Source organism: Bufo bufo, chromosome 1 (genome assembly GCF_905171765.1).
Source record: "Bufo bufo chromosome 1, aBufBuf1.1, whole genome shotgun sequence".
NCBI classification, from domain to species: Eukaryota; Metazoa; Chordata; class Amphibia; order Anura; family Bufonidae; genus Bufo; species Bufo bufo.
Genome location: NC_053389.1, coordinates 569,550,342 through 569,574,870, shown reverse-complemented (window position 1 = coordinate 569,574,870; position 24,529 = coordinate 569,550,342). Strand labels below are relative to the sequence as shown.

Genomic DNA, 24,529 nt, shown 5'->3' with positions numbered 1-24,529 from the left:
ATGGTTGTGGAACCACTGTGCCAAGTAACCAGTTTGATGTTGAGCCAAACCCTAAGGGCATTATTCTGGCACCCTATAACCTCTGTACAGAGGGAGGAGTGGACTTTGTTGTAGGTTAGCGACCAGACCGCTACCTCCTGAGATGGTCCTGGTGTACTTGACAGCTGATTAGTTGAGGTCAGAGACACTGGTGAAAGCATCAGAGACATAGGCATGGCACAATTCAGAGTCAGACAGAGCACAGGCAAATCCAATGAAGACATAGACAAAATGAAAAAACATGACAAAAAACACAGAAAACTGGCAGACGAATAGATCAGGAACCCATGCAGTAAGTCTACAAGAGCTAAACATACAGATCACGGAACTTGGACACACAGACTTTAGGAGAAAACTACAGGAACGGACACTGTTCACATGTAACAGAACTTGGCAAGACAGACTACAGGAATTTGGACATATCAAATACATAAGCAAAACTAGGACACATGAGTACAGGAATACAGACAGAAGCCACCATACACAGATAGATGGGAAGCTCCATACAGACTTTAACAGAGCACAAATAATGGCTAGGACACTAGGTCAGAATTCTGACATGGACAATATGTCAACAGAACAAACCCAAACGATGAAATAGGACTATGACTATTGCTCAGACAGACACCAAATTGACCAAAGCAAGACTTGACATGACATGAAAGACAAGACGTAGTTGCACAACTGGGGCAGGTCATAGCACTCAAGAGAAAACCAAACCAACACAGAACTCAGGAACAAATATAGCAGACTTAACAAACCAATTAATCGAACAGATGCAGACACAGACAGAACAATGGAAAGATTAACCCTCGCAAGACTGAGAAGAGATATAGGGTACAAGCACATTGGCGCAATTCATACCACAAGAAACCAGGATACATGGAGCATTGGCAACATTAACCGCTATTGAACAAAACGGCACAAATCCATACTCACAAGCAACCGAGGCTAGCGTGGATGGTACAACTGTACAAGTGAAACACTATTTGGTTCAGCTGAATGTGTATTCAATGGGAAGAAAGGAGAAAACCGCTGCCAGACACTTCTGGGACAGCTCATCTCCCAGGAGAACAAAAGGATTTGGTGAAAATGTTACTTTTGCCTGATCCTTTAGTCCTTAGCATCATCTGTTCGACCAACATTAAACTGTTAGCCGAACCCTCCTTTCTCGGCAGATTTGGCTGACAATACACTAAAGTGTATGGGAACCTTAAGGTAGTCTGAAATCCACCTCATGGCTTAGGCGGCTGCTCTGCCCCTCCTATTATCTACATTGCATCTTGCTCCTAAGACAGACCATCAATGTTTATATTCCCCCCAAAACGACTTAACCACATCAGAAAAATGTTCAGTTCACCACTAAGACCCCAAGAATACAGTGCTGGCTCTAAATCAAAGACTAACATTTTTTAATGGACGCTATTTAGTTGGAGCTTTTATCAAGTTTAGAATATCTTGGCCCTATGGCATCATACATGTAGACAACTGACCTGATGGCAGTCTAGTGAGCAATTCAGATTTCATGGTCTGGACTTTGGTTAATGAGACACCCAGTATGTAATATACATATTTATGGCACTATGTTGCATGGTGCTACATGCTTTTATTTCATAGCTATACACAACAAATGGTCATGGATACTATTTTAATAGAAACATAAAAAAAAAATAGTTGCTTTCTCATACTATTGCAGGTAGCCTGCAGATCTTCAGGGTTCACTATATCAATGCTAGGCTCAGTAATGAGGTTAATTAAGTACCCATGGCTCTTCTCCCACTGGGATCACTTAAAATCCAGTTTCTTCGGCGATTCCTATAGCTCCCGCTGTTGACCATTACATTTCATAGGTCCCATAACTGCACATCCGGATAGTGAAAAGATGCACATAACTCAACACATGTTATTCCTGATTTCACAAATGCAATACTTTCCTTAGAATTCCCAAACCTTTTAATTAAGAGCAAAAGCTCCAGATGTCAAGGTAACAGATCTAGCTTGTGCCAAGTAACCAGACATCAGTAATAGTTTTCTTTGTGTTTCTTTACACCTCTTCATCTCCTCAGTAAGTTCTTTGGACAGAATGTCCATGTTATTTCTAATTACTTTATCATCTGGGGACAGGGAGTGTCTGGTATTTTGGCAAAATAATTGTGGGGTGAATAGAATACAACGAAAGTTAATGTTCAAGCCTTACAACCTCCCTATAATAAATTATTGTTAGGCTATTTGCACACAACTGTATATATACTGTGGTCCGCAAACTGGGGATCCACGAAATATGGAGACCATCAGTGTGCAAGCTGCATTTTTCTCAGTCCCAATTATAGAAATTGCTATTCTTCTTCGCATTTTGTGGGACGGACATACTGATGAGGACAGCGCACAAATGACATCCCTCTGCTGTCTTCTATTTGCGTGGACCCATAGAAATTAATAAGTCTGTGTGCAATCCACAAAAAATGAGGATTGGATGGAGACCCAAAACACGGTCATGGACATAAGACCTTTTGAAGACGGGTAACATTATGCATCTTGCGTTTTGAGCATCGTATGTTAGTTTTGACATAGCTGGCCATTTAAAGGGATTTTCACACCAAAAATATTATTTATAGTTAAATCCAGACCATAATCATAAACATTTTATGTATTTACACTTATTGAAATGCTTATCTCCCCATATGTTCTAGGAATAATGTTAGTATATTGCCACCTACTGTTTCTATTGAACAGTCTTTTCTGTGTCCACCTCAGTAAATGTGCCAAGCTGGACACACATGCTCAGTCTTGCTCCTTCGGTAGGCAGAAGCATTCCTGCTGTGTGAGCTGGCTGCTACTAAAGCAATGTCCTTCCTGCTTCACAGAGGAGATCCTGAGCAAGCATAATTACAATAATGCTGTCTCATTCTCTTTTCCCTTGCTCAGAATCTTCTCTGAGAAGCAGAGAAGATGCTTCAGAAGATGTTGTCTCACCACACCAGGGATCCCTCCACAAACACAAAGGAGCAAGACTGAGTATGTGCGTCCACCTTTGCATGTTTCCTGAGGTGGTCACAGAGAGGCTGTTTATTAGAAACTGCAGGGGGAAGGGGGGGGCTACAATGATATAAATGAAAACAATGTTCATAATTATGGGGTGAACTTAACTATAATCATTTTCGTGGCACATCCCTTTTAATGATGGCCAGTCAGCTCCCCTGACAAGTTTGTATTAGCAAATTATTGTATACCCCATGAAACAATGACTCTGGAATAGGGATGAATCCATTCTAACGGATCGATTCATCTCATTAGCAAGAGTTCTTCACTTATGAGGGGCTGTCCCTGCAGTTGAAGAAGCACCCACCTACCCCTTGATTGACAGGGCTGGAAATCTCGGCCACCCCTGACAATATCGTGCCTGTTCCAGTGCTCCGAGTAGCGTCACAAGTGCAGAGGCTCAGCTTCCGCTTATGGAACAGGGACTGTTCATGCGCCACTACCCAGAAGTGTAGCAGCGCATGTGCATTTGCTGCTCCAGTGGTGGAAGCAAAGCCTCTGTGCTAGTCCTGCAACTTGGAGCAGCGGTGCAGGTGTGGGATTGTCAGCAGTGGCTGAAATGTCCCTCTCTGTCAATCAAGCGACATGTGGGCACTTCTTCACTTGTGGGGGCAGACCCCTACAGGGAAAGAACTTTTGCTGATGACATCAATTAATTAGAATTGATTCGCTCATCCCTATTCTGGAGCATCTTTGTACTTTTCCTTTGTTATTACCCCTAGAGATTTATGAACAAATTGACAAATGGCCGTTACCATTCCCCTCGTCAAAGAGGTGTGTCTTGACACTGTCATCAATGATTGGACAGTGCCATGCAATGCAGGGACACCCCCCCAAGAGGTAACACAAAGTTGACAACTTATTCATAAATTTCTAGTCCTAGTAGGAATATAGAGCTCTAAGAATAGATGATCCAGAATGGTAACCTAATGCGAACTGCAAATAGTTACTAAAACAGATATGTTAGGAGCAGTGACAGGCCATCTTTAACTACCTGCTTGCTTTACAACTCAATATAGCTCCTGATGATGAAGTAACTGACCTTGCTACTGAAGTTACAACACTGTACTAATAGCATATATTATCGTTCAGACCCCAGCGTGACCAAAGTTTGTAGCCATTTGTTCATGTCTTGTGGATCTATGGAAAAAACGGCTGGCTGGGCCGTTTTCACTGATCGCCTGGTTGTAACTGAAGAATCTTGTAGAGGTTAACTGTATGTGCATTGGCCTTTACTGTACCCTAATATTTAGTAGTGCTCCATAAAGTTATCCAATACAAATAATTAAAAACAAGCCAAACAACACAATGACAAGTACGTACCTGACACAAAAGTATAAGACAACTGGGCCAGACTTTTTGGGAAAGTCATGTTCAAGTACTCTTCGGTCCAACTGTAACCAATTTAGATGTCCCCTGCCAAAGACAAACTCAGGTTATCTTGTGCAGACACTTTTACAGTAAGGTACAGTATATAGAAGAACAGAGAATATTCTGTCAAAGATTAGTAAGTGCAATACCGTAGAGGAAATTCATAGTCTACAAAAAGTACATTTCAGACCAGAACCAGGTGGCCATACACATTAGGTAGAAGTTACTGTAGTTGATGGTTGAACAGCAGTTGAACAAACAAACATCTGATGAATGTTCCTTCCATAGACATGGCCATACACATTTTGTTCCATATTCAGTGACCATGCATATTCAATAAAACCGGGCTATGGGCAAAAAATCTTTCAGGGAACGTTCTTTCAAAGAAAGATCTTTCATTGATGAACAATCTTTCTTTGAATAAAAGACCTTAAGGGTACATGCACACACTAAGGATTCATGTGCGGAGATGTTCGCAGGCAAATCCATGCGGTCAATCTGCATCAATTGGTGCGGATTTCCCTGCCGGATTTGGTGCGGATTTTTCGCACGCGGATTTTGCTAAGTGAATGAAGAAAATCCAGTCAGGAAAAATAAAATAAATTGACATGCTGCGGATTTAAAAATCTGCACCGCAGGTCAAAATCCACATGGAAATAATCAGCATCGTGTGCATTGAGAATTTCAAATTCTCATAGAATACAATGTACATGACCTACGGTGCGGATTTTCCGCACGCGATCCTGATCGTCTGCATTTAGCCTAAGGGTACTTTCACACTAGCAGCAGGGGACACCGGCAGGCTGTTCCGGCGGGTGAACAGCCTGTCGGATCCGTCCTGCCACTAGTTCACGTGTGCCCCCGGACTGCCGCTTCGTCCCCATTGACTTTAATAGGGGCGGAGTTCCGGCGGCAGCACAGCAGCGCACACGCCGAGAGGCAGCCGGACTAAAAGTACTGCCTGCCGTCGGAACTCCGCCCCCGCCCCCAGTATAGTTAATGGGGATGGAGCGGCAATCCGGGGGCACACATGAACTAGTGGCAGGACGGATCTGACAGGCTGTTCATCCGCCGGAACAGGCTGCCGGAGTCCCCTGCCGCTAGTGTGAAAGTAGCCTAAGTCTGACTATTTGACAAAAATTTTCAACGTGGCCGTGTCATGGGTTGATAGAGGTGTGTCATGGGTTGTCTAACATGATTGTTGTTAAATTTCAAGCAATGAACGTTTGTTTTGGTTGAAATCGTTCATTCTGGTCAACGTTAGACTAATGTGTATGGCAAGTTTCACACAAGTGTATTACGGGGGGTATGTGCGTACATAATATGTCCCAGCCTGACCACAGGTTTACTGACTTGAACTCATAGCATCATACAACTCTATGATGCTGAAAGTTTGGGTCAGTAAACCTGTGGTCAGGCTAGGAGGCATGTTAGTATTACTGGCGCACATACGCACCCGCAATGCTCATGTGAAACTGGCCTTAGGCTGTACTACTTTCTGGTAAGAGCATGTGGATCATCAGATAAAAAACTTCCACACACGCAGTGTTTCTATATAGATATTCAGATCTACACAGATCTCTAAGACATGGCCTTGTCGACACAAATCAGAAGTAGACATATCACTAGAACGCTGATCACTATCACTAATGCTGAAACATAACCATCATAACCACTAAATTAATAAAAGATGAACTCCAGTCAAATTTCTTTAAATTGGCTTAAATTGGAGACAAAATTAGATTTGGACGACTTTAACTGTAATTGTTGAACATGTAGCACGGTCTTTATGTAGTGAGTCTATAAATGTGGCTTTGACTGAAATCTCTTAGTGCCTAGATGCTGGAGTCTGACCTCATGTCTCTGACTGGTGTCTTTTACAGTAGTTAATTTCACATCGGAAGGGAATCAGAATTTATGACCATTGTCACTACTGTCAATGGGACATGTATGGCTTTCATTGATATACCGAGGGAAGACAAATGATCAGGCAGTGAAATCATTGTTGTTCATAGCTCTGGGGCAGCTCTCAGTAATTTTACAGTTGTCATCCTTTTTGCTATTCTTATTTTAACTCTTTATACTCATTTCTCCATCATGCGATTTACCATTTTAATTATTCACTTAAAAATGGTCATTTCTGGGGTATTCTTTGTACTTTCTAGGTTTATGTTATACGTAAAATTTTTATTTCTACTTAATAAAAAATAAAAAAGAACTGTCACCACTAAATGCAATGCAATCTGTAGGCAGGATGTTATAGAGCTGGAGAAGCAGATTGATATATAATTGTATGGATAAAGATTCAGTAAAATGTGTAATTTACACATTTAACAGATAACACCTCCCCTGTGTACAGGTATCAGTGACTGACAGTTATCTCTGTATACACATTTACACAGGGAATGCTATCAATCACTGATAACACCTCCCCTATGTACAACTATCAGTGACTGCCAGCTATGTATACACACTTAGGGCTCATGCACGCGAACGTGCTGTCTTTCGCGGTCCGCAAATTGCGGATCAGCAAAAAACGGATGCCACCTGTGTGCCTTCCGCAATTTGCGGAATGGAACAGGAGGCCCATTATAGAAATGCCTATTCTTGTTCGCAAAACAGACAAGAATAGGACATGCCTCATAATTTTTGCGGGGCCACGGAACAGAGCAACAGATGCGGACAGCACACAGAGTGCTGTCCGCATCTTTTGCGGACCCATGGAAATAAATGGTTCCGTATACGGAATCAAAATATGGCCCGTATATGGAACGCATATGCACTTTTTAAATTTTTTCTTCTAGTCTCTCCCATTCATCTGCCTTCGTGACCATTAGTTTCAGCACCCGATGTCAGCGAATTGTCAGTTTGGTGGTCCCTACTGAGCAGTGTCAAAGGAGCCTTAACTCACTGATAGCAGCCGAATGGGGAAGACTAAAAGAAGTTGCGACTGTGTGCAGCCATCTGCAGTTCAATGAGGACATAACTGGTCATCTAGTCATCTTTAATATCTAATTTCAGGTAGATATAGGTAAGCTGCTTTTAAGAGGGCTTCCCAGCTCTCCTGTCATGTCTATTTTAGTAAATACTTACAATCTCCATGGTATAACAATTCTGGAACATGTATTCTTATAACTTTGTACGATTCCTCTGTTGTTATTTTAGGAGGAATACAAGTATTTCCTAAAACAGAAGTGCCAGGAGAGGAGACAGGTCCAACAGATGTTGGTATACATAGCCTGTTATATGTGTAGAGGACAGCGTCAAATGTAATTTGTATCTCAGGGAAGTGTTCAATGTTATATGCCACTGTAGAGGGCATGTACCATATCATGTAATAGATTTCTCACTCACTAACCCATGCTTGAAATGAACTTATTGATTTCGATGGTTTTTGCCTCCTAGCATAAGCATTAGAAGAAAGGGCAGAATGCTACAAAGTATTAAGAAATTTATAAAAAGGAACTGTCTTTATACGGACATTTAAGAAGGGAAGAGAAAAAGTATCAACCCTTTGACTTTTTAATGTTTTCATGCAAAGCAACATTGAATCACAGTCGATTTAATTAGGCTTTTAGTCGCTGAACAATACAAATATCTAAAGCCAAGAAGCCAACGTGCTTGATGGCTTGGTGCCGATGTTCTAGATAAATTATTAATGCAGTCCATATGGGTCAGTATTTAACATATGCAGTTCACATATAGACACTGCAATGTTCCTTCAATCTTCTTCACAAAACCATTAACTGTTAAACGCTGAGCAGGGTTACCACGAGTGGACAAGCTCAATTACCAATTACCCAGTTGGACCGAGGTCTGGACATAAATATGGTTGTTTTTAAGCCATGTAGCTGTGTAGCTTTACTTTTGCTTTTTGGGGTTGCTGTCTTTCTGGAAAATACATTTTCTCCAAGTTTTACTTTTACAGATTGCAGCAGGTTTTCTTGTACGTTACTACATCCATTTTATTCTCTACCCCTTATCAGTGCCTAAAGTAGCTTAGCCACAATATGATTCTGTATCCTAATGATGGGTTTTATGATTTAGTGGGGTGGTTTTAGAACCACAAAGCTGAATTTTGGTTATCTGGTACCAGATAGTCTTTTTCCATTTTATGTTTTTTTTTTGCAAAATGTTTTTCTTTTTAAGGAGGTTCCAGTGGTAATACCCCAAAAAATTGACTTTTAACCCTTCAGATGCTGTGGTGAAACAAGGATCTCTGTATTCCCTAATGATATGAAGCTGTCGCACATTAGTTCCTATGGAGGACACCTCTGGGTCAGAATATGGTATGAAAAGAATAAAGTATTTTTTTCAAGGATTAAAACGCAAGAAAAACTCTACACATATGGTATCGCTGTAATTGTACTGACCTGGAGAATGTAACAGGTCAGTTTTACTGTATAGGGAATACCAGAAAAACAAAACCCATAAAGCAGTTACGAACAGTTAGAATTACGTTTCTTTTTCCAATTTCACCCCATTTGGATTTTTTTTCAAGCTCTTCACTACATTGTATGCAATATTAAATAGTGGAATTAGAAAGTGCAAATTGTCCTGCAAAAAACAAGCCTTCATACGGCTATGAAACGGAAAAATAAAAAAAAGTTAAGGCTTTGGAAAGGCAGGGAGTTAAAAACAAAAACGTTACAACGTACAAACCTCCAGGGCTCTAAGGGTTATTAACCTTTTTAAGAGTATATTTACTTGGTGTGGTAAAATCAATTTTTTGGGCTTAATTGTTGCAAAATTGTGGCACAACAATGCATATACATGTATTTTCTGAAGTTGCTGCAATTTTTTGGTAATCACAGCAATAAACCTCAACTAGACCACACCCTGTAGGCATACCCTAAATCTACTATGATTCAATGTTGTTACTGGAGAAATAGTGTGCAAAGAAATTCACAACCCATATAAAAGGCTTGAGCCACACAAAACCTTTTGTCTCTATCCAGTGTCAAAAATTAGTCTTACTAATTTTCAAAAATAAAATATGAAGTATAATGGAATATGCTGTAGCACAATCCAGATTATAGGAAGATGTAGTGACAAGGCAATCATTATTCTACATTCTACACATACATTAATTCATTTATGTTAGAAAAAATTACTGTATTTTTCGCCCATAAGACGCACCTAGGTTTTAGAGGGGGACAATAAGAAAAAAATATTTTTAATTAGACCTCAGGTCATACCACCAATCAGACCTCAGATAAGAGCCCCCATTGCCTCATATCAGCCCCCAGCAGCCCCCATTGCCTCTCATATTAGCCCCCATTGCCTCAGATCAGCACCCAGCACCCCCATATTGCCTCAGATCAGCCCCATATTGCCTCAGATCAGCCCCATATTGCCTCAGATCAGCCCCATATTGCCTCACATCAGCCCCATATTGCCTCACATCAGCCCCATATTGCCTCACATCAGCCCCATATTGCCAAAGAGCAGCCCCATATTGCCAAAGAGCAGCCCCATATTGCCAAAGAGCAGCCCCATATTGCCAAAGAGCAGCCCCATATTGCCATGTTTTATAAAATAAAAAACCCAGTTACCTCTCCTGTTCCTGGACGCCGCCGCCGCTCCTCTCCGCCCACGATCTGCTTCCTCCTGCCGCCGGCTGTGCTGTGAACTGGCGTGCACAGCGTGAGGTCACAGAGCGCCTGTCACTACCAGAGCTTTGGGACGTTCTCACAGCTCTGTTTCTCCACCCCTGTGATGATGTCACTACTAGAGCTGGGAGGAGTTCTCACTACTCTGTTTACTTTTGGTTTCTTTCACCACAGCTGTTCTTCATGTGTTTGATTTCCCTCTCCTTATATCACCCCTCCTCCTATGATAGGATGTGGATTATAGTTCTCACTTCAGTTGTAGCTCTTGCTTTAGTTTCTTCACTTGTAGCTATCAGTTCACTGGACCTGTGTTCTGCTGCAGCTAGCACTCCGGATATTGCCAGCCTGTCCTTGGATCCATCTTCTCTGCGGCTATAACACCTTCAGCTAAGTCTGCAGACATTGTTGTATTCCTGTTTGTTTTCTGACTGGATCTGAGGTGGCCACGGTTCCCTCCATATACTGAGTAGGGCACTGGTGGCCGTGCCCCTTCCACTATTGTAGGGGTTACAGTGGTCATTAGTCTTAGGCACGTGGGCATGCCTCGTTCCGCCATTTGGATCCGGGCATGTGCTTTAGCAGAATACGGAAAGCGTTGAGGGTCGGACAGGGGTCACCCTTTATCCTCCCTAGTTCTGGGTCCAGTCAGTTGCTCTGTACTGTGAATTACTATTGTTGCTCACATACAGCCGTGACATTATAATCCACCAAAACCGTCCTTTTTTGACATGGATCCGCTTTCTGACCTGGTTGACCGCATGCATGGTCTTTCTTTGGAAGTAGCGGATCTCCGTCAATCTATGACCCAGCTTCAAGCATTGGGCCCTGCTCCGGCTCATGGAGTCTGTTGCGAGCCAAAGGTCTCACTTCCGGAGATGTTCTCCGGGGGCAGTGAGAATTTTGTTCGTTTCAGAGAGGCATGCAAACTCCATTTTTGCTTGTGTTCTCACTCTTCTGGTAATCAGGAGCAGAGGGTGAGGATTGTCATTTCCCTGCTCAGGGGTAATGCTCAGACTTGGGCTTTTTCGCTGCCATCAGGGGATCCCTCCCTTCGATCCGTGGAGGTATTTTTTGTGGCCCTGGGGCAGATTTATGATGACCCGGATCGTGTTGCTCTGGCCGAATCTAACCTACGTGTTTTATGCCAGAACAAACGGTCTGCGGAGCTTTATTGTTCTGAATTTCGGAGATGGGCAGCTGATTCGGGTTGGAATGATGCTGCACTCCGGAGTCAGTTCTGTCATGGTCTCTCGGAGAGATTAAAAGATGCGTTTGCTTTCCATGAGAGACCAACGTCCTTAGAGTCTGCCATGTCATTGGCGGTACGCCTTGACAGGCGTCTAAGAGAAAGAAACGAGACCTCTCTGTCCAACCATTGTCAGTCTAGGGGCAGTGGTGCGGACTCATTCAGTGTGCAGGGGCCTCATCCTGTCTCGCTCCCCTCTGAGGAGGAGCCCATGCAGCTAGCTCGACTTGCCCCTGATAAAAGAGGATTTAGTCCTCAGAGTATGGTCTGTTTTTGTTGTGGGGGCATAGGTCATTTGGCAAATGTTTGTCCGTCTAGGAGATTCTTGAACCGTACTAAGAGCGATAATAAGAGAAAAATCTCAAAAGGTAAATCATCAGGTTCTGCTTCATCTGCTACTTTGGGCAAAGTTGATGTAGGATTTGATGCTTTTCCTCTGACCTGCAGTTCCCGTTTTCTCCTGTCTGCCAGGGTGGCGCTAGAGAGCAAAGTCATTTCTTGTGAGATTTTTGTCGATAGTGGAGCTGCCGTCAATCTTATTGACACTCAATTTGTAGCCATGCATGGTTTTCAGGTTTGCACATTAGATAAAGATATACCTGTTTTTGCTATTGACTCTGCTCCACTCTCACAGAGATCTCTGAAGGGCATTGTTCACAATATCCGGCTAGCTGTAGGTGACACTCATGTGGAGGATATATCTTGTTTTGTCCTTAACGGATTGCCGTCTCCTCTAGTTTTGGGGTTACCCTGGCTCACTAGACATAACCCCACTATTGATTGGCAAGGAAGGCAAATAAATGAGTGGAGTGATTTTTGTAGAGAGAATTGTCTCACAGCGACTTTTGCAGAGGTGTCTACTAAAACGGTGCCATCATTTCTCTCTGATTTCTCGGACGTGTTTTCCGAGAGCGGTGTTCAGGAGCTACCTCCTCACCGGGAGTTTGACTGTCCCATTAACCTCATTCCCGGCGCCAAGCTGCCAAAAGCACGCCTCTACAATCTCTCACAACCGGAAAGAATCGCTATGCGAACTTACATCTCCGAGAGTCTCGAAAAGGGGCATATTCGTCCCTCAAAGTCACCTGTGGCTGCGGGTTTTTTTTTTGTTAAAAAGAAAGATGGCTCTCTGAGACCTTGCCTAGATTTTAGGGAGCTGAACCGTATCACGATTCGCGATCCCTATCCCCTTCCTCTGATCCCGGACCTCTTCAATCAAATTGTTGGGGCCAAGGTGTTTTCCAAATTGGATTTGAGAGGCGCGTACAACCTGGTCAGGGTCAGAGAGGGGGATGAATGGAAAACGGCCTTTAATACCCCTGACGGGCATTTCGAGAATCTCGTTATGCCTTTCGGCCTGATGAATGCTCCGGCCGTCTTTCAGCATTTTGTTAATAGTATTTTCTATCATTTAATGGGGAAATTTGTATTGGTGTATCTTGATGATATTTTGATTTTTTCCCCTGATGTTCAGACCCATCAGGATCATCTTTTTCAGGTTCTGCAGATTCTGCGGGAAAATAAATTGTACGCCAAGCTGGAGAAATGTCTTTTTATGGTATCGGAGATTCAATTTCTGGGTTTTCTCCTCTCTGCTTCTGGTTTTCGCATGGATCCCGAGAAGGTCCGTGCTGTACTTGAGTGGGAGCTTCCTGAGAATCAGAAGGCATTGATGCACTTTCTGGGTTTTGCGAACTATTACAGAAAGTTCATTTTGAATTATTCCTCTGTTGTCAAACCCCTCACTGACATGACAAAAAAGGGGGCGGATTTTTCCTCTTGGTCGGAGGAGGCGCTTACAGCCTTTTCTAAGATTAAAGAGAATTTTGCGTCTGCTCCCGTCTTGGTGCATCCCGATGTTTCCTTACCTTTTATTGTTGAGGTAGATGCTTCCGAGGTGGGTGTGGGTGCGGTTTTGTCCCAGGGCCCTTCCCCTGCCAAGTGGCGACCCTGTGCCTTTTTCTCTAAAAAACTCTCCCCGGCAGAGAGAAACTATGATGTGGGAGATAGGGAGTTGTTGGCCATCAAGTTGGCTTTCGAGGAATGGCGCCATTGGTTGGAGGGGGCCAGGCACCCTATCACCGTTTTTACCGACCATAAGAATCTGGCATACTTGGAGTCGGCCAAGCGTATGAATCCGAGACAGGCCAGATGGTCTCTGTTCTTCTCCAGATTCAATTTTGTTGTTACATTCCGACCTGGGATAAAAAATGTGAAGGCTGATGCTCTCTCTCGCTGTTTTCCGGGAGGAGGAAACTCCGAGGACCCGGGTCCCATTTTGGCGGAGGGGGTAGTTGTTTCTGCTCTATATTCCGATTTGGAGGCCGAGGTCCAGGCTGCCCAGACTGAGACACCTGCCCGTTGTCCTTCTGGGAAGTTGTTCGTGCCTCCTGAGCTACGTCACAAACTCTTTAAGGAGCATCATGATACGGTTCTTGCTGGTCACCCCGGGAGTAGAGCCACGGTAGATCTCATTGCTCAGAGATTTTGGTGGCCGGCTCTTCGTAAGTCGGTGGAGGGTTTTGTGGCTGCTTGTGAGACGTGCGCTCGAGCTAAGGTCCCTCGTTCACGGCCTTCAGGTTCCCTTCTCCCGTTACCCATTCCTTCCCGTCCTTGGACACACCTGTCCATGGACTTTATCACGGATCTTCCTCGTTCCTCGGGGAAGTCGGTGATCCTGGTGGTGGTGGACCGTTTTAGCAAGATGGCTCATTTCGTACCTTTCCCTGGTTTACCCAATGCTAAAACGTTGGCGCAAGCTTTTGTCGACCATATTGTTAAATTGCACGGCATTCCCTCTGATATTGTTTCCGATAGAGGCACGCAGTTTGTGTCCAGGTTCTGGAAGGCTTTCTGTTCTCGCCTGGGGGTTCGGCTGTCCTTCTCTTCTGCTTTTCACCCGCAGTCGAATGGTCAGACCGAGTGCCTCAATCAGAATCTGGAGACATATTTGCGCTGTTTTGTGGCAGAGAACCAGGAGGATTGGTGTTCATTTCTCCCTCTTGCTGAGTTTGCTCTGAACAACCGTCGTCAGGAATCTTCTGATAAGTCACCATTCTTTGGTGCATATGGGTTCCATCCGCAGTTTGGGACATTCTCGGGAGGGGCTCTTTCTGGTTTACCTGAGGAGGAGAGATTTTCCTCGTCTTTGTCTACCATTTGGCAAAAGATTCAGAGTAATCTTAAAAAAATGAGTGAGAAGTATAAGCGTGTGGCTGATAAGAGACGTGTGCCTGGTCCGGACCTGAATGTGGGTGATCTGGTGTGGTTGTCTACTAGAAACATTAAGTTGAAGGTTCCCTCCTGGAAATTGGGTCCCAAGTTTATTGGGCCTTATAAAATCTTGTCAGTCATCAATCCTGTTGCCTTCCGTCTTGATCTTCCACGGGTTTGGAAGATACATAATGTATTTCACAGATCTCTCTTAAAACCATATGTCCAGCCCACGGTACCCTCCTCTTTGCCTCCTCCTCCGATTTTGGTTGATGGCAATCTGGAGTTTGAGGTTTCCAGAATTGTGGACTCTCGCATTGTCTGCGGTTCTCTTCAGTACCTCGTTCATTGGAAGGGTTATGGTCCTGAGGAGAGGATGTGGGTTCCGGTGTCGGACATTAAAGCCACTCGCCTCATCAGGGCATTTCATAGGGCTCATCCTGAGAAGGTGGGTCCTGGGTGTCCGGAGTCCAACCGTAGAGGGGGGGGTACTGTCACTACCAGAGCTTTGGGACGTTCTCACAGCTCTGTTTCTCCACCCCTGTGATGATGTCACTACTAGAGCTGGGAGGAGTTCTCACTACTCTGTTTACTTTTGGTTTCTTTCACCACAGCTGTTCTTCATGTGTTTGATTTCCCTCTCCTTATATCACCCCTCCTCCTATGATAGGATGTGGATTATAGTTCTCACTTCAGTTGTAGCTCTTGCTTTAGTTTCTTAGCTTGTAGCTATCAGTTCACTGGACCTGTGTTCTGCTGCAGCTAGCACTCCGGATATTGCCAGCCTGTCCTTGGATCCATCTTCTCTGCGGCTATAACACCTTCAGCTAAGTCTGCAGACATTGTTGTATTCCTGTTTGTTTTCTGACTGGATCTGAGGTGGCCACGGTTCCCTCCATATACTGAGTAGGGCACTGGTGGCCGTGCCCCTTCCACTATTGTAGGGGTTACAGTGGTCATTAGTCTTAGGCACGTGGGCATGCCTCGTTCCGCCATTTAGATCCGGGCATGTGCTTTAGCAGAATAGGGAAAGCGTTGAGGGTCGGACAGGGGTCACCCTTTATCCTCCCTAGTTCTGGGTCCAGTCAGTTGCTCTGTACTGTGAATTACTATTGTTGCTCACATACAGCCGTGACAGCGCCCTCACGCTCAGGACCAGAAAGCGGTGAGTACAGAGCCTTCACAGCTTCCTGGTCCTCCCGTACTAATGAGCGCTTCCATAATGGAAGCGCTCATTAGTATTCGCCCCATAAGACGCAGGGGAATTTTCCCCCCACTTTTGGGGGAGGGGGGAAATGCGTCTTATGGGGCGAAAAATACGGTACTAAGTATGTATGTGTTCTTATTTTAGATTAGAACATCAGATCTCCTTTTCCTATGGAAGCTGGAGACAAGAAATTGAACACTTTGACCATCTGAGTGCTGCAGCCTCTTCCTAGGCCAGGGACGTCATGTTCATCTGTCACATCTCAGTCCCTTTAACATTATTAGGTCTGGGCTAAGGCATCAACCACAGCCGCAATACAATGTATGGCACTTAGCTTAGTAAGCTGTAAGGGGCTGTTGCACTCATTGGATCTCCATGGCCTCTTCAAACAGCTGATAGGCGAGGGTGCTGGAAATCGGACAACTTCAGATCAGATATTGATGTCCTATCTTGAGGATAAGTCATCAATATTCTACTCCCAATATTCTACTCTAGGTACATGGATATGGTACAGTATATGTTGCATATACGTAGGGCTTTTGACATGGTCCAACGATTAGCCCATCCGAACCCCCATGATCAGCTGACAAACAAGCAAATGCACGTTTATAAGCTGATTGGATCCCTTATGGGAGTATAGAAATGGTCGCTGGTTGGCACCTCTCCCTGTGTAAACAGTGGCTGTGCTGCCAACATAATGTAAAGTATATGAAGAATCGTTCATCCTGAGGGGCGGACTGGGAACTAAAAGCGGCCCTGGAAAAAAAAATGTAAAAGTGGCCAAATGTTGCAGGGGGGTCCAAATTAGCAGAAGGTGGGGCAACAATTAGGCAGGGCCAACATATGTAGGCAGGGACAAGAGAATTACAGAAGTAGGCAGGGCCAGCAATACCATAGTACAGAGCAATATACTGCCTCAGCTGAACCAAATAGCACGGTGCAGCACAAGATACTGCCACCTGTGCCACAGTATTCCACGATATCATTGTCCTGAGGACGAAGATAGAGTTGAATTCAGGAGGGCACCTGCGGCTGATGGCTAGGTGCATAAGAGAAAATCAGATCATTATGTACCTGGTGGCCGTGAGGAGGGCTCAGGTGGCCCCCTGGGCATCGGCCCACAGGGAAATTTCCCTGTAGGGTCTATGGCCAATCTTCCTCTGTTCATCCTCCATTAAGTTCTCATTGGCATGTATCAAGGTATGAGTGCTAATCAACTTGTAAAAGGACCTTACATCTCTATGACTGCCTTGGATTATTACACAAAAAGAAAGCATTTGTATACTATGGGGGAAATGTATCATTCCCCTACTTTCTTTTTTAGCATTAGAAAGTTTGAAAAACCCTGGTTTCATAAATTAAACGCCTATCAAGTGCAGGCCCTATCAAGACAGACCGGTGTAACACACACTAGTCTTGATAAATCAGGACCTATGAGTTCCAAAACTACCATGGAACAAGCAATGCAAACTTCTCTCCACTAATTTTCAGCGAGAATTTGGGAAGAACAGATATAAAGTATGACAAGACATGCAATTTTTAGGATAACATCAGTGGCTTATCTACATTCATCTGATCAGATAAATCAGATCAAAACACTCTCTGAAGCCTTACGCTAGAAATTATGGACTGAGTGTGAAAATAATTAGCTAGTTTTGATACATGAATAAAATGGTGTTTCTTAGTATTATTATTATTATTATTATTTATTATTAAAGCGCCATTCATTCCATAGCGCTGTACATATGATGAGCGGTGCACATACATAATACAGACAATTGCACTAATCATAAACAAGACAAGTTACAAACTGGTACAGAAGGAGAGAGGGCCCTGCCCGTGAGGGCTTACAATCTATATGGTATGGGTGAAGGACACAGTAGGTGCGAGTTAAGTTGGTCATGGCGGTATAGAGGCAGCGGGGTCACTGGTTGTAGGCTTGTCTGAAGAGGTGGGTTTTCAGGTTTCTTTTTAAGGATTCCAATGTAGGTGAGAGTCTGATATGTTGGGGTAGCGAGTTCCAGAGTATGGAGGATGCACGGGAGAAATCTTGGAGTCGATTGTGGGAAGAGGCAATAAGAGGAGAGGAGAGAAGGAGGTCTTGTGAGGATCGAAGAGTGCGTGTGGGGATGTATCTGGAAAGTAGCTCAGAGATGTAGGGAGGGGACAGGTTATGGACGGCCTTGTATGTATTTGTTAGTACTTTGAAGTGAATTCGCTGGGCAATGGGGAGCCAGTGAAGGGATTGGCAGAGGGGAGAGGCAGAGGAGTAATAGGGGGAGAGGTGGATTAGTCGGGCAGCAGAGTTGAGGATAGATTGGAGGGGTGCGAGAGTGCTAGATGGAAGGCCACAGAGGAGAATGTTGCAGTAGTCTAGGCGAGAGATAATGAGGGCATGTACAAGAATTTTCACAGATTCAAAGTTAAGGAAAGCACGGATGCGGGAGATGTTTTCGAGTTGGAGGCGGCAGGTGGTGGAAAGAGCTTGGATTTGCGGTCGGAAGGAAAGTGCAGAATCCAAGGTCACTCCAAGGCAGCGGACTTTGTTGACCGGGGAGAGTGTGCAGCCATTGATCATGATAGATAGGTCTGTTGAGGGGGTTGAACAAGATGGGGGAAAGATTATGAATTCTGTCTTATCCATGTTAAGTTTTAGAAAGCGAGAGGCGAAGAAGGATGATATAGAAGATAGACATTGTGGGATTCTTGATAGGAGGTGGTGATTTCTGGACCAGAGAGGTAGATTTGTGTGTCGTCAGCGTAGGAGTGATACTGAAAGCCATGGGACTCTATGAGCTGTCCCAGGCCAAAGGTGTAGATAGAGAAGAGCAGGGGTCCTAGGACAGAGCGTTGCGGGACACCAACAGAGAGGGAATGAGACGAGGAGGTGGTGCGAGAGTGGGAGACGCTAAATGTCCGGTCTGTGAGGTATGATGTGATCCAGAAGAGGGCCAGGTCGGTGATGCCGAGAGATGAGAGAGTTTGCAGCAGAAGGGAGTGGTCAACAGTGTCGAAGGCAGAGGACAGGTCAAGGAGAAGGAGGACAGAGTATTGTTTCTTGGTTTTGGCTGTCAGTAGGTCATTGGTGACTTTGGTAAGGGCAGTCTCGGTCGAGTGGTGGAGTCGGAAGCCAGATTGTAGGCGGTCAAAGAGGGAGCAGGAGGAGAGGTGGGAGGACAGTTCTGAATGGACATGTTGTTCAAGTAGCTTTGAGGCATACGGAAGAAGTGATATGGGGCGATAACTGGACAAGGAAGATGGGTCAAGTGAAGGCTTTTTGAGGATGGGTGTAATGGTAGCATGTTTAAAAGCAGAGGGGAAGACACCAGAGTTTAGTGATAGGTTGAAGAGATGAGTTAGGGCTGGGATAAAGACTGTGGTGAGGTTAGGGATGAGGTGGGATGGGATTGGGTCAAGTGCACAGGTGGTCAGATGAGATTTGGAGAGTAGAGTGGAGAGTTTTTCTTCTGTAATGGTGGAGAAGCGGGTTTTGGGAGAAGGGGACCGAGCCGTTGTGTAGAGGGTCTGTGGGGACTGTGTGGTGAAGCTTTCTCTGATGTTGACTATCTTTTGTTTGAAATATTTGGCAAAGTCCTCAGCTGAGAAGAGAGGAGAGGGTGGGGGCGCTGGGGGGCGGAGAAGGGAGTTAAAAGTGCTAAAAAGTTGTTTAGGGCTGTGTGAAGATATGAGAGATGAGAAGTAGGCCTGTTTTGCATTAGCGAGTGAGGATTTAAATATGAGGAGGGATTGCTTGTATGCGGTGAAATGATCATTTGAATGGGATTTCTTCCATTGCCGCTCAGCAGCCCTGGAAGCTTGTCTGAGTTTTTTGGTCAGGTTGGTGTGCCAGGGTTGTCTGTTGATTTTTCGGGTTTTGTTGTGTGTGAGGGGGGCAACAGTGTCCAGAGCTGTACTTATTGTGGTGTTATATAGGGTGGTAGCAGCTTCTGGGTCTAGGAGGGAACAGATGGTAGAGAGTGGGAGAAGAGAGTCGGAAAGCAAGTGAAAGTCGAGATGTTTAAGGTTCCTGCGGGGGTGTGTTAGAGTGTGGACCGGGGGAGCAGCAGAAGAGACCAGTGAAGAGAAGGTGAGTAGGTTGTGGTCGGATAGGGGGAGAGGCGAATTAGAAAGGTTAGATAGGGAGCAGAGGCGGGTAAAGATCAGATCCAGAGTGTGACCATCTCTGTGGGTGGGAACTGAAGACCACTGTGATAGGCCGAAGGAGGAAGAGAGTGACAGGAGTTTAGAGGCAGCCGAGTGGCATGTGTCAATAGGGATGTTGAAGTCACCCATGATGATAGTGGGGATGTCGGCAGAAAGAAAGTGTAGTAGCCAGGTGTTAAAGTGGTCAAGAAAGATGGTGGCTGGGACTGGAGGGCGGTAAATGACGGCTACTTGAAGGTTGGAGGGAGAGTAGATGCGAACAGAGTGTACTTCAAATGAGGTGAGCGTAATGGAGGGTGGCAGTGGAATTGGGCTGTAGGAGCAGGTGTCTGATAGGAGGAGACCAACTCCTCCACCATGTTTGCAGCCGGGGCGGGGGGTGTGAGTGAATTGAAATCCACTATAAGAGAGTGCAGCAGGGGAGGAGGTGTCTGAGGGTGTCAGCCATGTTTCAGTGAGACCCAGAAAGGAAAGGTTTTGAGAGATGAACAGTTCATGAATGTACGACAGTTTGTTACAGACAGAGCGCGCGTTCCATAATGCTCCTGCAAGAGGAACCAAAGGAGCAGGGGTCAGAGGAATGGTTATTAGGTTTAAGGGGTTGGAGAAATTTGTAGAAGGAGATTTGTGGTGGGACATGGAGGTGATAGTGGGGATTTGCTGAGGGGGTCCTGGATTTGGAGAGATATCACCAGCAGTAAGGAGAAGCAGAGAAAGTGTTAATAGATGAGAATAAGAGAGGGCATGAGGAGTGTGTGTGTGTTTGGGAAGGAAGTGTTTTATGTTGGCAAACAGGTTTGTGCAAGCGATCAGATGAGAAGGTAAAATGTAAGAAGAGATGAATAGTTCCTTGCTGGGTGAATGGATGTGTGGGTATTTCAGGAGGTGTTGGAAAAGTGGGAAGAGTAAGAGGAAAAATTGAAACATTGTTTGCATTAACTAATGTCTGTAATTACCTGTCATCCCCTTCTGGTCCAATTCTGGTATAATTCAGTCAGTGCACTTAAGAGTGGCACTTGAGAGATGTGCATTTGGAAAGACCAAGGTCTGGAAGACCAAAGGACTTAGATTTATACCACTCAGTGTTCAATCAGGTGTGACCAAGAGGGGAGGGACATATGGCCTAATCAAGGAGGACCAGATACAGGGGTGAAATAGTCAATGCAAACAAATACTCAATAAATCTAGCAGGGAAGGAGACATTAATGCTTCAGAAAAGACATACCAGGATTTAGAAGGAGAGATGAGAGGGGTGGACAAGATCAGACTGTGGAAAAGCTGGGTGTAGCAGTATACTTTTTAGGCCGTGTGCATGAGGCCTATAGTGTATGGAAAAAACAGGAATCTGAAGTTTTAACTAAATTCCAACAACCTAGTACAAGAAATCCTATGCAGGTGATACAGAGACTTGACCGATATGATTTGTGGAAGTGAAAATCCCTTATACTGTGTGACTTCACTTTGTCACAGCTCCAAAATGGGATGCTTAGTCAGACCAAGGCTTAATACATTATGCATGCTTTCAACAACTTTCCAAAAGCTTCAATGCAAACCTTATTACTGGAAACTTCAAAAAGTAGTTGTTCCTCATTAAAAAGAACGAGCGCCTCAAGACATTACAAAGAAGGCAAATATGGCACAAGTGGAGCTTACAGGCCACATAGGAACATTTTATGGGCAGAAGGCACAGGATGTTATATTAGTTCATTCCCTTCTTTTGCTCTTTATTACACATTGTGAGATCTCATTTAACACAGAAAGTTGTTTTCAACAGGTAGAAAGGAATATATTCTGCTTGCATAGAGCATATGGACGTTTACATTAAAAAAATCTACATGAAGGAGAACATTTTCATATAATTGGTTCTACAGCTTTCACAGCTTGCAGTAGAGTAATACATACAATGAGGGACTATGGTGCTATATGTATCAGGTATCTAATAGCTATTTGGCTTTCCAGTATGGTTGACATTAGATAATTGGGTCTTTCTCTGAAGGTGATCAAGCACTCATAGTGACTGGTGTTCCCATATCAGTCTTGATTCCCCCATGCCCAAGAGTGAGATGTGCCAAATTTATTAAGAGGGAGATGTGTCCTCCACATCTACACCAGCTAGTGTCTGGTATAGGCTTCAGCTATAAATTACGTCAGTCTCTGGCATAAGTTAAAGTAAATCCAGCGGACTATAGGAGGTTCCAACCCTTCACGCTAAGCCCTTGCCCATTTTCTCACCACTTTGTGCCATAATTTGCGACAAAAGTGGCATTAAAGCATTAATAAATCTCCCTCTTTATATGTCAGTAGTAAGTAGCAATCTGATTGTAAATTGCATAAAATACATTGCATACACTGAGCTTCAATCAATTCAATCAACTTACGTTTCATCTGTAAAGGCTATCCCAAAATATTCTTTTTCTTTCAGGTTGAAATGGGATGCCACTAAATCAAGCAGCTCCTTGGCTAGCAGTTTTGGCTACAAAAGAAGAAAGATGTGATTTATCAAGGGCCGTGATACATTATGTACATAATTGCATACAGACAGTAAAGTGTGCTGATATATTTCTTAAGAAATGAATAAGGATTCAAAGGAGACCCTACTGATTATGGTGAACAAAAACTACAGTACTTCAATGCATTATCATCTAGTAAATAAAATGCTTCATTCTTACCAGATGACAGTTTGAAAATGTGCAACATAAAAGATAGAGAAGAGATACATAGATAAAGGCTTGAAAAAGGCCCCATGCAGCACGGCTGAAACGTTGCACATATGGGTGAAAAAGGTTTACTTCTCTTCTCACTTTGCCCATTTGGAGCGCTGCTGATTTCTTGCTTTTTTAAATTGTGCTTGTACCAATGCATTTACACAGTGCTGTTTAGTTTAGACGAACTAACAGATGGATGATAGGTAGATAGATAGCTAGATAGATAATAGATAGATAGATATATAGATAGATAGATAATAGATAGATAGATATATAGATAGATAGATGATAGAAAGATAGATAGATAATAGATAGATATGAGATAGATGGATAATAGATAGATGATAGAAAGATAGATAGATAGATACTAGATAGATAGATAGATAGATAGATACTAGATGGATAGATAGATAGATAGATATGAGATAGATAGAGAGATAGATAATAGATAGATAGGATATATATATATATATATATAAAAAAGATAGATAGATAGATATGTTATAAAGACACAGATACATTATGATATGCAAAACAGTTTTTTCTCTTTCTATGATCCGCTTAGCAGATTTGCTAAAAACATCTACAAATGGTTGCCAACAAAAAAGCCATCTGTTTTACACAGACTTCAATAGAAAAATCAAATCCTTCACTGAAGTTTTTTGCAGATGCAAAATGAGAGTCTACCGCACTTTTGCGTACACCAAAATATATGATGGATGCTCTTCTGTTCGCATCCTACAGTATTGTATAGGTTTTTAGCATAGCTGGTAAAGAAATAAGTGGATGCTAGAACCAAGATATGAACACAACCTAAAGGCCCCTTCGACATGGCCCAATTAAGCAGATGATTGTTGGGAAGGAAGTGTTCCTTCCTGACAATCAACTGCTCATCAGTGAAGGAGACAGCTGCATTTACATGCAGTGATCTCCTCCATAGTATAGGGAGGAGTAATCACATATGCCGTTGCTCGTCCACATACTAAGTTACTGTTTGCTGGCAGCAGATGCTGTTTAGACAGCACTATTTGCTGCCGGCAAACATTGATTTAGGTGTCCGCACCAATGATCCTATTACCCGATGAACAAGCATTTTGTTCGTTCATCAGGTAATCAGCAACATCTTTACACCGGCAGATTACTGCGTTCAAGGGAATGCTCATTAGCTATAAACTGCCTGAACATCTGGCAGTGTAAAGAGGCCTTTAGTCTGTCTATTCTTGCCTTAAAGGGGTTGTCCGGGTTCAGAGCTGAACCCAGACATATCCCCATTTTTGCCAAGGCAGCCCCCCCTCTCCTTTGCCCTACGCTAAATCGCGCACGGAAAAGGCATTTTCTGGAGTTCCGATGACGAACCGGGCTCTCCATGGGGCTGCCAGGCGGAGGCTTCCGTCCAGCAGTGAGCCCGGTGACATCACCGACACTGATGGGCGGGCTTTAGCACTGCCCTATCCTGTAAAATGGCTAGGGGAGCGCTAAAGCCTGCCTATCAGAGCCAGTGATGTCACCGAACACACTGCTGGGCGGAAGCCTCCGGCCGGCAGTGTGTGATTTTAAATAAAAGAGCCCTTGCCCTGCGCGATCCACGCAGGGCAAGGGACAGCATCGGAGCATACCTGGGTGAATTTATGGGTATGTCCGGGTTCAGCTCTGAACCCGGACAACCCCTTTAAGTAAATAAAAAGATCAAATCAATTTTCACATGAGAACCCTGCCATATGCCATTTAAAAATAATACAGAAGATGCTTATTTATAGCAAATAAAATGTCTGATTACTGACATGTTTACATAGTAAAGATAGAATTATACATTAAAGGGGATGTCTCACTTCAGCAAGTGGCATATACCCTGTAGAGAAAGTTAATACAAAACATTTACTAATGTATTGTGATTGTCCATATTGCCTCCTTTGCTGGCTTCATTCATTTTTCC

The 24,529-nt window shown here is 43.9% G+C and overlaps 1 protein-coding gene across 4 annotated transcripts in view; it reads right to left on the bottom strand.

Annotated features, from left to right (window-relative positions):
* The window catches only part of FRMD4A (FERM domain containing 4A), a 337,700-nt gene that overhangs the window by 153,343 nt on the left and 159,828 nt on the right, over positions 1 to 24,529 (bottom strand). For all 4 annotated transcript variants that reach the window (XM_040413154.1, XM_040413152.1, XM_040413153.1 and 1 more), the window contains exons 3-4: positions 22,270 to 22,364; positions 4,402 to 4,494 (exon numbers count right to left, since the gene is read on the bottom strand). In XM_040413154.1, the coding sequence (XP_040269088.1) occupies positions 4,402 to 4,494; positions 22,270 to 22,364 (188 nt within the window). The remainder of the gene's footprint in view (positions 1 to 4,401; positions 4,495 to 22,269; positions 22,365 to 24,529) is intronic.